Source organism: Pipistrellus kuhlii, unplaced genomic scaffold, assembly GCF_014108245.1.
Source record: "Pipistrellus kuhlii isolate mPipKuh1 unplaced genomic scaffold, mPipKuh1.p scaffold_m20_p_20, whole genome shotgun sequence".
In the NCBI taxonomy this organism is placed as follows: Eukaryota; Metazoa; Chordata; class Mammalia; order Chiroptera; family Vespertilionidae; genus Pipistrellus; species Pipistrellus kuhlii.
The window spans coordinates 4,765,431-4,778,810 of NW_023425516.1; the positions used below are offsets into that span (position 1 = coordinate 4,765,431).

Here is a 13,380-nt window from a genome sequence, read left to right on the forward strand (position 1 = left end):
GAATGTTTTCTTCCTCGTGTCCGCATTCCAGTAGTCACAGGTGATGCTCAGCAACAGCCTCTCTGAGCCTCCGATTCCCCATCTCCAAAAGAAAGGCAAGAACCCCTAACCCCGCCCCCACCCTCAGGCTTAGAACGCGATAATGACGTGTAATGGGAAAGGAGGCTCGTCCACGAAGGGTCAACCCCAGCCCCGCCCAAGGTAGGCACCCCCGCCCTTTGCAGTCTTAGCCTCCGTCTCCTCCAGCGCCGCCCGCGCCTGCGCAGAACGCAAGCGCTCAGGTCCGCCCCTCGTGGGTGGGACTTCCTTGGGTCGCTCTGTCTGGCCACGCCCATTTCCGGAAGGGGCTGCCCCAGGCCTGGAGCACGTGACTGCAACCCAGCTCAGTCAAGATGGCGGCGCCCAGGGCTGCGGCGTGAAGGCGGTCTGAGGGCGATTGTGTGCACCGTGCTGGACTCAGAATCGCGGGGCCGTGCGCCATGTCGCGCCTGATCGTGAAGAACCTCCCGAATGGGGTGAGTGCAGGGCCTGGACCCGGGGATCTGAAATTCGGGCCGGTCGGGAGCCAAGGGCCGGTAGGAAGCCGGTTGCGGAGGATTGAGTGCTTTTCCTCATTTGACAGCATAAGGGAGGAAGGGAGCGTAATTTCACAGCCGGCCGGTGGGTCCCTGACGCCCAGCCCGACAGCTTCTCCCAGGGAGGCTCCATCCCCACCTTGTGTCGGCCTGGCTCCCCCAGCCCTTCTCATCCGGTCACATTCTGTTGTTGACTCGTGGCTGGGTCACTACCTGTACCTAAAGCTCTTTTCCATTCCGGGGACTGATGGGCGGCCCGTGGGGAGTATTAGGCTTAGGGCCTGCGTTCCGGTCATCAGGGCAGGTCAGAGTAGTTTAAGACAGTGGTTGGCAAACTGTGGCTCTTTGGCCCCTTGAGTTTTTAGCAAAGGCCAGGTTAATAGTACCCTAATTAAGTTAATAACAATGTACCTACCTATATAGTTTAACTTTTAAAATTTTGGCTTTTAAAAGAAATTTCAATCGTTGTACTGTTTGATATTTGGCTCTGTTAACTAATGAGTGTGCCGACCACTGGTTTAAGACAACCGATAAACGGGCTTTGAACCATTTATCCAGTACTTGGCCCGTGTTTCCCTAGAGTGCAGCACAGAACCTGTGGTTGGCATTCAGTAAACACTCCAGTGAGTGAGTGGAGAAGCAGGTGAGTGTGGGGTCAGAGGATTGGTGCGCCGAGTCATCCTCACCTGCCTGCCTATCCCCTTTCCTGCGTGGGAAACTACCACACCACTGGTGCGGCCGGTCACCCCATCTCCCAAATCCAAAATGTGCCAGTTTGGAAGGTCTTCTGTGCTCTTGACCCTAACTCTGGGGACTCTCTCCCCTTAGAAAGAGGAAGTACACAAAGCCATTGTTGTTTTATTGCTGTGATTTTTTTAACCTCACCTCTCCCTTGCCCCTCCCCACCACAGATTGGGCATCTGGAGGCTATGACACAATTTTATTTTTTAAAGTATATTTTTATTAACTTCAGAAAGGAAGGGAGAGGGGGAGAGAGATAGAACATCAATGATGAGAGAGAATCACGATTGGCTGCCTCTGCATGTTCCCTACTGGGGATTGAGCCTGCAAACGGGCCATGTGCCTTGACCTGAATCGAACCTGGAACCCTGCGGATGACTCTCTGCCCACTGAGCTGAACCAGCTAGGGCGGCTATGACATAATTTAAAAAGTTTGAACAGCACAGTAGCTGGGAAGCAGAGTTTGTTACCTTCCTCTTTCTCCTGGAGTAACCATCTTCTCTGGCTTATTTTTAGGACCCCCCATAGGATTCTTTCTCTGCCCAAATATGTGCCCCCATTTCCTGGCCTGTTTACCCAATGACTACCTACTGACCCCACTATGAAAGATGAGGAACCTAATCATCTATTCCTCTGTCGGTTATTTTTTATTTTTTTTAAATGTTTTTATTGATTTCAGAGAGAGGAAGGGAGAGAGAGATGGAAACATCATTGATGAGAGTGAATCATCAATCAGCTGCCTCCTGCACGTCCCACACTGGGGATGGAGCCCAAAACTCAGGCATGTGCCCTGACCGGGAATTGAGCCTTGATCTCCTCTCCATGTCAATGCTCAACACTGAGCCACACTGGCAGGGAGTGTTATTTGTTGTTATTAATTCACCCATCGTTTACCTTAAATGGTCTACTTTTAAAATATCTATTATTGATCTCTCCATCATATACATCAGCTTTAGGCAGTGTTTGTTGTTGTTTTTTAACCTCAAGGATATATTTTTATTGATTTAGAGAGAGAAAGGAACATTGGTATGAGAGGGAAACATCAATCATTGGTGGCCTCCTGACTGGGAAGCGAACCTGAAACCTTTGGTGCATGGGACGACGCTTCCACCAACTGAGCCACCTGGCCAGGCTAGGCAGTGACTCTTGCTGCCTCACTGTGATGGATGAGGATGGCTCCCCTTCCCGTCCCAGCTTCCATTCTGTGCCTGCTCTGACCTCCCGCTCTCCCTCACGGTGCCTCTGTCCTAGATGAAGGAGGAGCGGTTCCGGAAGCTGTTTGCCGCCTTTGGCACGCTGACGGACTGCAGCCTCAAGTTCACCAAGGATGGCAAGTTCCGCAAGTTCGGCTTTATCGGCTTCAAGTCCGAGGAAGAGGCCCAGAAGGCACTGAACCATTTCAACAAGAGTTTTGTGGACACGTCCCGGATCATGGTGAGTGGGCCAGAATCTCGCCCCTGCCTGCCTGCCTGTCCAAAGTGATCTTTCCCTCCCTACCCTGTCCCCTGTCAGGCTGTGATGTCCTCAGCCTCCCTCTGCTTCTCAGTCTTTCCTGCCTATAGGTCCCCGGAGAGTTTGTTAAACTGGTTTCCTGGAGTTTAGAGTTTCTCATTCAGTTGGGAGGGGGAGAAGGGGGCCCAGGAGTGTGCCATGTCTAACAAGCTCACAGGTGATGTGACACTGTGGTCCCCAAATGAGAACCACTGGTCTGTGTCATTCATTCACACACCTGTTCAGCCGGCACTCGATGAGCACTTACGTGACGCAGGGGATTTAGAGCGGATGTGGCCCGGCCCGTCCTCATGGAGCCAGCAGCCCACGGGAGACGGGCTGCTTTCAGTCGCCTTGGTCAGTGCTGAGGGACGAAGGAGGTGCCTTCCTTGCTGAGGGTAGATGGGGGGAGTCAGGAAAGCTTCCTGGAGGAGGAGGTCCTACTCTGTCACTCACGTGCGTTTAATGGGTTGGTAAAGACATGGGGTTTCCCAGTCTCCATTCTGACCCTTCCTACCTGGTGACCTGGGGCGAGTCACTAACTTCCCTGTGCCTCAGCTCCTGGCCTGAGGATTGGGGGAGTCACTGTGCGGAGGCTCAGCATATTTCTCCTTGCAAAACAGCAAGACTGCCTGGTAAAGGCTCACGCCCTCAGGGGCGTGAAGAGGGCAAAGCCCGGATGAGAGGAGGGTGCGGGATTTGCTTCAGCCAGCTCAGCAAGGCTGTGGCAGCGGCCTTTTTTAAATTTTTATTATTATTACTTTTTAAAATATGTATCTTTATTGACTTCAGAGAGGAAGGGAGAGGGAGCAAGAGATAGAAACATCAATGATGAGAGAGAACCATTGACCGGCTGCCTCCTGCACATCCCCCACTGGGGATGGAGCCCACAACCCAGGCATATGCCTTTGGCCGGAATTGAACCCGGGACCCTTCAGTCCGAAGGCTGATGCTCTATCCACTGAGCCAAACCAGCCAGGGCCTTTTTAAAAGCCCAAGCTCCTGGGTGTGAAGTGGGGCTGGGCTGGGCGCAGAGGCAGTACCCTTACCACCTCCCCCCGCCCGTGCAGGTGGAGTTCTGCAAGTCGTTTGGGGACCCGACGAAGCCGCGCGCCTGGAGCAAGCATGCCCAGCAAGCAAGCCAGACCAAGCCGCCTCCGAAAGACAAGGACTCGGTGACCCCAGAAACTAAGAAGGTGCGTGGAAGGCTACTTCTGCCCGAACCCGGTGTCCGCAGGGTGGGCACCCCTGGGGGCTCGGGCAGGGGAGCAGGGGTGACCTGCGACTCCCTCTCGGATGGTTCCTGCAGGCGGGCCCTCCCAAGACAGCCCCGCTTCGTCTCTCCTTGCCCTTCACCTGTGGCCTCACCATCCGCACCTTCTGTTTGTAGGACAAGAAGAAGAAAAAGGCAGCGAATGAGCTGGAGAAGGTGAGTCTGTCCCGGTGCCCAGGAGGGTGGGCAGTGGGAGGGGTCCTGGGAGCGCTGGAGCCGAGTCTGGTTTCCTAGGCTCCTTGTCCGGTGCAGCGTCCACTCAGCCCTCCCAGGGATGACCCGGCTGGCCCCCGGGGGAAGTGAACTTGGAGGTTGCTCTGACCCGCCGGGAGTCAGGAGGGGTGAGCTGACTGAGCCGTCCTGGCCTGTGTTTCCCTCTTCCCGCTCTGGCGCCACCAGCTGAAGGAAGACACCGAGTTCCAGGAGTTCCTGTCGGTCCACCAGAGGCGGACACAGGCAGCCACGTGGGCTAACGATGCCCTGGACGCTGAGCCCTCGCAAGGGAAGAGCAAGCGGGCTAGTGACTACCTGAACTTTGACTCCGATTCGGGCCAGGAGAGTGACGAGGGAGCCGGGGAGGACTCAGAAGGTAAGGGCAGGGACACGTACCCTCGGGTCCCTGCACGCCTACTGGCCTGTGCTCTCGCGGGCCAGCACAAATGCCCTCTAGTGAGGTGGCTATCCCAACCACAAGAACGTCGGCCTTGACTGATCTTGGTCACTTATTCATTCATTCAGCCACTCAAATATTGAGTACCTACTATGTGCCAAGAGTACCTACTATGTGCCAGGCACTGCATTAGGCATTGGGGATACAGCAGTGAGTCATAGACAAAGAATCCTGCCCCCATGAAGCTGTCATCTGGTGGGCGGGAAGACACCGTAAAGAAATCACCCACTAGTTAGTGTGTTACGTGAAGACAGAGAGAAAGCGGGGAAGGGGAAAGGAGAGCTCCCGAGACCAAAGTTCGGAGGGAGGTAAAGGGCAGCCACGTCCTCAGAAGGCGCCCATGGTGTAGTGTGGGGACGGACGGCGAGTGTGTGAACAGTTGCAACCCAGGACGGGAGGTGGTGGGTGAGGGAGGGGAATCATTGTGGCTTAAAGCACAGGATGGGTTTGATGTGGATGTTACATACGGTATAGCTTCTGTGCAGAGCTGGGGTCCGAAGGACTCGCTGGGAGTTGGTGGGACACTGTTGTGGAGGGCGCAGGCAGGGGTGCAGGCGGAGGAAGCAGCGTTCTGCATGGCTCAGGATGGCTGCAGCGTGGGAGCTGGAGGGTAGTCAGCCATCGAGGGGCAGGAGCTCGGGTTTCTCCCTGGGAGCACCTGGGAGCCGCTGGAGGGTTTAATCCAGGCCTAAAGGTCCTCAGGTTGCAGTTGAACGAGTGGATGACGAGGGCAGGGCTGCTGCGGGGAACGCAGTTCCTGACGTGTGACACCTGGAACCTTAACAGCATCTCACCCGTGTGACTGTTTATCAGAGGGCTCACCAGGGCTGCCTGGCACAGGCCCCTGGTCCTGGTGGGCTTGGCACCTCATGCCCTCTGCCGTCCCAGGCCTCTTGTCCCTCGGTGCCAGGGACTGCCCCTGACTCCCAGCCTCCCTGTCTTCCCAGAGGAGGGCGGCCTCGAACCGAAGGCAGCCGTGCGGAAGGAGCTGTCAGACATGGATTACCTGAAATCCAAGGTGGTGCGGGCCGAGTCGCCGTCTTCCTCAGAGGAGGAGGAGGAGGAGGAGAGTGAAGATGAGGCCGTGAACTGTGATGAAGGCAGTGAGGCCGAGGAAGAGGACCCCTGCGCTGCCCCCATCCGGCAGGGCCAAGAGAGGACGGGACCAGGCCCAGAGCGGGGCACCCTATCTGGGACCAAGAAACCACAGGAGGCCAGCGCCACGGTGTGTAGATCGGGGTGTGTCTTGGGGGCCCGGGGAGCCGGTGGGGGGTTCCCCATGTCCTCACCTTCGTACCCTGCAGGCCCCAGATCTGCTACACGTCTCAGCTCTGCCACTTGCTCTGTGACCTGTGCATGCACTTCTGTCTGAATCTGTTTCCCATCACTGAGAGTGAGCTGCTGACGGTAACGCCTGTTTTATTACACTTTGTGTTAGTGGCAGTGTACACAGGTGGCAGCCCACAGCTGACTATGATACATACGATTAAGTGAGCACTTAGCACGAGCCGGGTCCAGTGCCTGCCGTATCCTTCGTCATTGACTCTTAAGACAGCATTCTTCCTGTGCTCACTGCGCTCCCCTTCACAGGGGAGGACGCTGAAGTCCAGGGGAGACCCAACCAGACAGCAGTGCCTGGCGGTGCCTGCACAGTGTGCGCAGAGTGAGCCCCGCGTCCATGGCGGCGAGCATCACCTGACCTCAGGATGCTCGCCGGCACCCCGGCTCGCCTGGCAGCGCACTCAGGGTCACCGTGCCAGGGACTCACTCCCCCTCTGTTCTCTGCCGTCACTCAGACAGAGAAGCCAGCCGTCCAGTGGGCACCCAGCACCCCCCACACCGTGAAGCTGCGGGGAGCCCCGTTCAATGTCACAGAGGTGCGTGCCCCTAATGGGACAAGGGCCAGAGCTGAGGGAGGGGGGCTGGGGACCCCTGCTGCAGGGGCTCAGGATTAGCGGGGGAACGAGCTGGGAAGAATTGGGGGCTAGACGCTGCACCAGCCCGGGGAGGACCGGCTGCCCTCAGCCGTGGCGCATAGTAGGGCTGCGCATACTTCTCTTGCTGGAAAAGGGAAGGGCAGCTGGTCGATATCGAAGGCTCTGTGATCCATACTCTGTGTTAGTGCATTTTTTAAAGATATGTTTGACTCGCCCTCATGTTCAGATTAGAGAGACTGAGGGGAGAGTGGGGGACGGCCTGCAGCAGCCGCATAAGCGTAAGCAGCTGCGAGCCATCGCCATCGCCATGAGGGGACAGGGACTGCTGTGCATATGCTGAGGAGAAGCAGGAAAGGCCAGACTTAACCCCAAATATATAAAAGGCACTTGGGGGAGGGGTGTGTCAGACACAGAGCCTTAAAATGCCGATGGTGGCATTACTGTTTTATATTTACATCCTTCACAGCCAGCTTTTCTTCAGATTTTTTTCCAAGTTCGTTTTAGTTAGTGATGGAGGAAAGGTGTGTATATTTAGAGGAAAGAGAAACGAGAAAGGACGAAACACGGGTAATCTTTCCACATCCAGAACTCCGGCCCAGGTTTCTTTGTTTGGGCTGCGCTTTTATTACCAGTTGATAAAGGAGGAACCTCCCCTTCTTCTAGAAAAACGTTACGGAGTTCCTGGCGCCCCTGAAACCGGTGGCCATTCGGATCGTGAGGAATGCTCACGGGAACAAGACAGGTGAGGTCTGGGTGTCTGGTTCAGAGGCAGCTGGGGAAGTGGAAGGTCAGGGCAGTGGGGTTTGGACCCTTAAGGGGTCACTGTTCTGTTTCTGTTTGTGGTTCCGGCTCTGTGGATTGGCTAGGCTGCTTGGGCGAGTGTCTCCTCTCATCCCTGAGCCTGGTGCGTGTTGTCCCTGTCTCCACTCTTGCCAGTGGGCTCGCCTGTGGCTTTAAACAGATGTCCCCGGCCCAGGTTTGCTGTGCTGACAGGCGGCACTCTGAGCTGCTGAGAATGTGTGCTGCTGCCCTCACTGTCCTCTGCCAGGCTCCCACTCTGGGCAGCGAACATGCTGGAAGGAAGGGTCTGAGCCTGGAGAGGTGGGCGCCCCCTTACTGCCCCGGCCAGGGCTGCAGAACACGCAGCAGCGGAGTTACGCTCCCAGGAACCATGCCGAGGCCGCTGGGCAGCACTGGGCACGCAGGCTGAACTTGGCGAGAAGCTGAGGAGCTGCTAGGGCCCGATTCCGGGAAAGAAGGGCAACCGTTTTAGGGGTGGTCTTGTTGCCTTCAGGTTTCTTGTCCCCTCCCGGCCCTCTGAGCACACATCCCTGCTCCCCAGGCAGGCCCAATGGCCAGCGGCCCTCTTTCCCTCCCACCTGCTCGGGTACAATACAGGGCAGGGGAGAGCCTGCAGCTTCAGATCCCAGCTCGGCCACTTGCCAGCCCTGGGGCCTTGGATCAGAACGTAGAGTCAGTTTCCTCATCTGAGCAGTGGGGTGGTCATGTCTCGTTTAGTTGTGAGGACTCAGTGAGTTAGTATGTACAGCATTTACACAGTGCTGACGGCCCATTTGGGTATTTTAACACCATTCATGGGCCATATAAAATTATCGACTTAAAAATTAGCACCCTGTATTTGGTCAGATATTTCATTAACTCACCCCTGGTGCCTTGGCAGGGCCAGACCAAATGATTTCGCAGGCCTTGAGCAGCTCATGGGCTGAATGGCCCATCCCCCCCAGTCTCCCCTCACAGCCTAAAAACTCTGCGAAGGGAGATCCGGCCACAGTGGGAGAGAATCTGCATTTTGGGGAATTGGCAAAGCTGGAAGTTCTCCCTCACTCTCTGCTCAGCTTCTCCTGCACACCTAGCACAGTGTGGGGGACTCCTGAGTGTGTCTGCGGACTTGACCTTTGTCATTGTCCTTCCTCAGGGTATGTCTTTGTGGATTTCAGCAGCGAAGAGGAAGTGAAGAAAGCTTTGAAGTGCAACAGAGAATACATGGGTAAGGACACAGGGACAGGCGCTGGCTCCATGTTCATTCAGTGCTTTATTTGTTCCTTTATTCATTCCCTTATTCATTCATTTACTCCATCACGTTTGGTCGAGAGTCTGCTCTGTGCCAAGCACTGCTCTGGGCACTGGTGAGACAGCGGCAGGCAGAACAGCTTGTGCAGCTGATGTAGAGCAAATGGACAGAAGGAGAGAGAGAGGGAGACATGCGATGGGCTGTGCTGTGGGAAATGCAGAGCAGGAGAGTCAGGATTGGAGGAGGCACGTTTATAAACAGGAGTGTGTCCACTGGGCCTCCCCGAGAAGGTGAGAAAGCCCAGAACGCGCTGGCCTGGTGGGGCAGCCGTGCCAGTACAGGGTCAGCACAGGGCAGCATGTGCACGTCCCTGAATTGGGAGGTCGCCTGAATGGCCTGCGAGGACGTGACCTTTGACCTGACCCTGGCATGGACAGGTGATTCAGATCCAGCCATCGGCTTCTAGTGAAGACGCAAGTTCTGTCAGGGAAGGAGAGAAACCAAGCAGTCTTGTCAGCCAGTCAGGCAGAGGGTGTTTATTAAGCACCTACTGTGTGCATGGGGAGGAGCTAGTGGCGGTCACTGTCCAATCAGGCCTGGGTGATGCTTGTGAGTTCACTAGGGCAGGGCGACGGGCTCCTTGGCGTTGGGTGTCACACGTCACGTGTTGCTGTCCTAAGGCAAGAGTAGCCATCGGTGCCGGAACACATGCCCTGAACTCAGAGGATGCAGATCTGGACGGAGGTGGCCCTGGCAGGCTCCCCCCATTGACACTGACTTGCAGGAGGGGGTGACATGGGGCGAGGGCCTTCGGGTCAGGCCTGCGCTGCGGCCTGAGCCTGGGCCGTGGCATCCGGAAGGCGGCGATGACGAGTTTGGAATCGTCGGGCAGGAGTCACTGGCCCGTTCCAGGCCTCCCCCTGAGTCCTGACTCCTGTCCTTGTGCAGGTGGCCGCTACATCGAGGTGTTCAGGGAGAAGACCGTCCCCATGGCCAAGGGGCCCCCGAAGGGCAGCAGCAAAGCCTGGCAGGGCCGGACGCTTGGGGAGGACGAGGAGGAGGAGGACCTGGCTGACTCGGGGAGGCTCTTCGTGCGGAACCTGCCCTACACCAGCACCGAGGAGGACCTGGAGAGGATCTTCTCCAAATACGGTGAGGGAAGCTCCCCCAGAGCGCGCGGCTGAGAGCAGGCAGGCCCGGCTTCAAGTCCCAGGCTGCCCCTCAGCTCTTGACCTTGGGCTCATGACGTCCCCTCCCATCTCAGTCTCCTCATCTGTGAAATGGGCTGATGATCCCTGAGCTGCTGTGAGGATTTGCACATGCTGTGTTTGACAGTGAGGGTGGTTTTTATTGTAGTCGTTGTTGCCTGTTATTTCAAGGACATGAACATGAACTTGAAGACCCATAGTTTAGCTGGGTCACCCTGTTCAGCTGTAAGGTCATGGCTGTGAAGGGAAGGAAGTTAGGGTTTAAAGTGACGGTGAGGTCTCGATGCCTCTGAAGCCCCTTGGAGGGTCTCCCACTTTTATTCGGAGGCCGTCTCTGCTTGGTGGGGGATCGGGGCGTGGCTGAGTGCCTGGTGTGGGGTCAGGGAGGCCCTGAGTAGGACTCTGCCATTAGTATAACCTTCCAGCCTGTGGTTACTGCTGTCCTGAGCACGGATCCTGCTCCCCAGGCCAGCACCCTAGTTGAAGGCAGGGCCGGCTGCACACGAGAGGGAGTCAGTAGACTGCAAGCACTTCCAGGGCACTGAGCAGGCGCTGTTAGTACACTTGACGTGTCAGTACCTTTAACCCTCCCAGCACCCGTGAGTCAAGTGCTCTGATGATGCCACTTCACAGATGAGAAGACTGAGGCACCTGAAGGCCACACCTGTAGGTGGTGGAGGCAGGACCCAGCCCGGCACCTGTACTGTCAGGAGAGATGCATGAAGGGTTGTGTTAGGGACATCCTTGACCTTTGAGGTGGTCTCAGTGCAGCCTCTGGACACAGACCGACCCAGAGCCGCAGCCCCATGCTCTCGCCAGTGAAGACCATCACCTGCTCAGCGCCGAGGTGCAGGCCCATCCCGGCCCAGACACTGATCCCCCTCCTGTCCGCAGGCCCCCTGTCCGAGCTGCATTACCCCATCGACAGCCTGACCAAGAAGCCCAAGGGCTTTGCCTTCGTCTCCTTCATGTTCCCTGAGCACGCGGTGAAGGCCTACGCGGAGGTGGACGGGCAGGTGTTCCAGGTGACTGCCCAGGGCCGGGGGGCTACTGGGCCCAGTTGGCTGGAAGAGGCTCTGTGTGCGCATGCGTGAGTAGTGTGAGTGCGTGTGTTTGTGTGTGTGTGTGTGTGTGTGTACATGCGTGAGTGCATGTGCACACCCCCACATTGCTAAGGAAGCACAGTGGCCTGGGAAGCTGTCCTCACACCCACCCAGAGAGCAGTGCCCTGAGGGCCGGTCGGCTCTGGTTCCACTGATCTGTCAGCACCTGGAACAGCTCTTGACGCTTAGTGGGCGCTCCCAGAGGGTTTGCTGAATGAATGAATAGGCTCTCCATCTGGAGAAACAGCACTTGGGAGAGGAAGGAGGAAGGAAGGAGTTGAGCGTGGTCATGTTAAATGGCCACAATAGAGTGGAAGGCGCTCTTGTGATTTTTCCCAGCGCCTTCAAGTAAGGTGCTCAGTGCGCCGTACCCCCAGCCCAGGCTCCCTGTCCCCCTCTCCCCTTTCCATTCATGCCTGTATAGTGCTGTGATCTCCGTGGCTCCGGACCAGACCTCCCGTGCGTGCCCTACGTGTGCAGGGGCAGGATGGGCCCTGGCCTTGGGGTGGGGTGGGTGGCACTTAGAAGCTGACCAGTCTCCCTCGTGAGGCTGTCACGTGGTCTCCATCCCAGTGTCAGGCCCCAGGTCCCGTGCCACGTGCTCATTCAGGTCGAGGGTAACCACACGGGTTACTGACGTGACTGAGGCCACGTCAGAGGGTTTCAGCACCCGGTGCTGCCGCCTGCTCTCAGAGAGGCCCATCTCCTGGGGAGGATGTGGAGGCACCTGCCCCCCAGCCCCCTCTTCTGACCCCTTCCCTCGCCCCCTCGCCCCCTCCAGGGCAGGATGCTCCACGTATTACCCTCCACCATCAAGAAGGAAGCCAGCGAGGACGCCAGCGCCCCGGGGTCATCCTCCTACAAGAAGAAGAAAGAGGCCAAAGACAAAGCCAGCAGCTCCAGGTTCTTAGCACGCGCAGCCTCGGGCCCTGAGCAGGCTCCTGCGCCCTCGCCCCCTCCCCCTCCTCCCCAGCCGCCGCGGGGCTCTGGCTCCTGTGGTGGGTCCGGCCTCGCTGTAACCTTGCTGAGCCTGTGTCTCATCTGCAAAATGGGAGGACCACAGCAGTGCTTAGCCCTGCGGAGTCCTAGGGGTTAAACAGGTGAACAGGCACAGATACATGTGAGGGTTGTCCATGTCGTCGTCCCTGTCCTCGTCCCCAGGCCCTGGGTGGGTGGCCCACACCAAGGGGGTTGGGGGGAGAGAGGCTTTGGGGGTTAGGATGGCAGGCCGGGGGCTCAGCTCTCAAAGGTTTTGCATCTAAAACAATATCCCGGTTGTTGCTCTGCGGTCTGACGTCCCTCTCCTGCCTCAGCTCTCACAACTGGAACACACTGTTCATGGGCCCGAACGCTGTGGCCGACGCCATCGCACAGAAGTACAGCGCCACCAAGAGCCAAGTGTTTGACCACGTGAGTGGGCGGCCAGTCTGATGTACCCGGCCGTGGGCCTAACGTGAGGGGGTCAAGGGCAAGCAGGGGCGCTGCTGCTGCTGTCCGTGGGCAGCCTGGGCCGCGGCACGTCCCAGCCACCCCTATAGACCTTGGCTCCTTTGGGGGATGGGCGTGGAGCCGCCCCGAGAGGTGGGATCGGGGAGGGCATCAGGGTCCTCTCCATCCAGGCCTTCCTCGCAGGCTGTGGGACACAGGAGGCTGCTCGTCACCTGCCCGACAGCCAGCAGCCTCTTCCTCCCCTCCCACAGGAGACCAAGGGCAGCGTGGCCGTGCGCGTGGCCCTCGGGGAGACCCAGCTGGTGCAGGAAGTGAGGCGCTTCCTCCTGGACAACGGAGTCAGCCTGGACTCCTTCAGCCAGGTGGGTGCACACAGCTCGGCGCGGCCGCCGCCACGGGGAGCCGGGAGCTGGGCTGGGCTTCAGGTTGGCGGTGTGGCAGTGGGTGTGAGGATCCGGCCTGTCGAGGGTGACGTTTGCCGTTAATTTTTAGTCTCCAAAAATAGGAGAAAACCGCCGAAACAGGTTTGGCTCAGTGGATAGAGCGTTGGCCTGCAGACTGAAAGGTCCCGGGTTCGATTCCGGTCAAGGGCATGTGCCTTGGTTGCAGGCACATCCCCAGTAGCGGGTGTGCAAGAGGCAGCTGATCGATGATTCTCTCTCATTGATGTTTCTAACTCTATATCCCTTTCTCTTCCTCTCTTGTGAAAAATCAATAAAATATATATTAAAAAAAGAAAAAATAGGAGAAAACCACATGGGTCAGACAGGCGCCTTGTCTGACCGGATAGTGTCTCAGGGGCCATATGCAAGAGGGCTACCTCGTAACCTTCATGCAGACCAGGGGGCCCCAAACATCCCTATATTCCCCCCCACCTCGCCTCCTTTCAAAGAGCACCTGC

The 13,380-nt window shown here is 57.4% G+C and overlaps 1 protein-coding gene across 5 annotated transcripts in view; it reads left to right on the plus strand.

Annotated features, from left to right (window-relative positions):
- Positions 1-352: 352 nt before the first annotated feature.
- Positions 353-13,380, plus strand: part of RBM19 (RNA binding motif protein 19) — a 96,028-nt gene continuing 83,000 nt past the window's right edge. For 3 of the 5 annotated variants that reach the window (XR_006742334.1, XM_045585413.1, XM_045585411.1), the window contains exons 1-14: positions 353-515; positions 2,568-2,750; positions 3,878-4,003; positions 4,198-4,236; positions 4,480-4,669; positions 5,698-5,972; positions 6,544-6,627; positions 7,351-7,429; positions 8,624-8,695; positions 9,668-9,871; positions 10,822-10,952; positions 11,812-11,933; positions 12,344-12,440; positions 12,731-12,841. Coding sequence is in view for 4 of the 5 variants with exons in the window: in XM_045585413.1 (XP_045441369.1) it covers positions 480-515; positions 2,568-2,750; positions 3,878-4,003; positions 4,198-4,236; positions 4,480-4,669; positions 5,698-5,972; positions 6,544-6,627; positions 7,351-7,429; positions 8,624-8,695; positions 9,668-9,871; positions 10,822-10,952; positions 11,812-11,933; positions 12,344-12,440; positions 12,731-12,841 (1,749 nt within the window). In the remaining variant the exon portion in view is untranslated. Of the gene's footprint in view, positions 516-2,567; positions 2,751-3,877; positions 4,004-4,197; positions 4,237-4,479; positions 4,670-5,697; positions 5,976-6,543; positions 6,628-7,350; positions 7,430-8,623; positions 8,696-9,667; positions 9,872-10,821; positions 10,953-11,811; positions 11,934-12,343; positions 12,441-12,730; positions 12,842-13,380 lie in introns of all 5 variants that reach the window. The other 2 variants (XM_045585412.1, XM_045585414.1) reach the window with 1 other exon arrangement.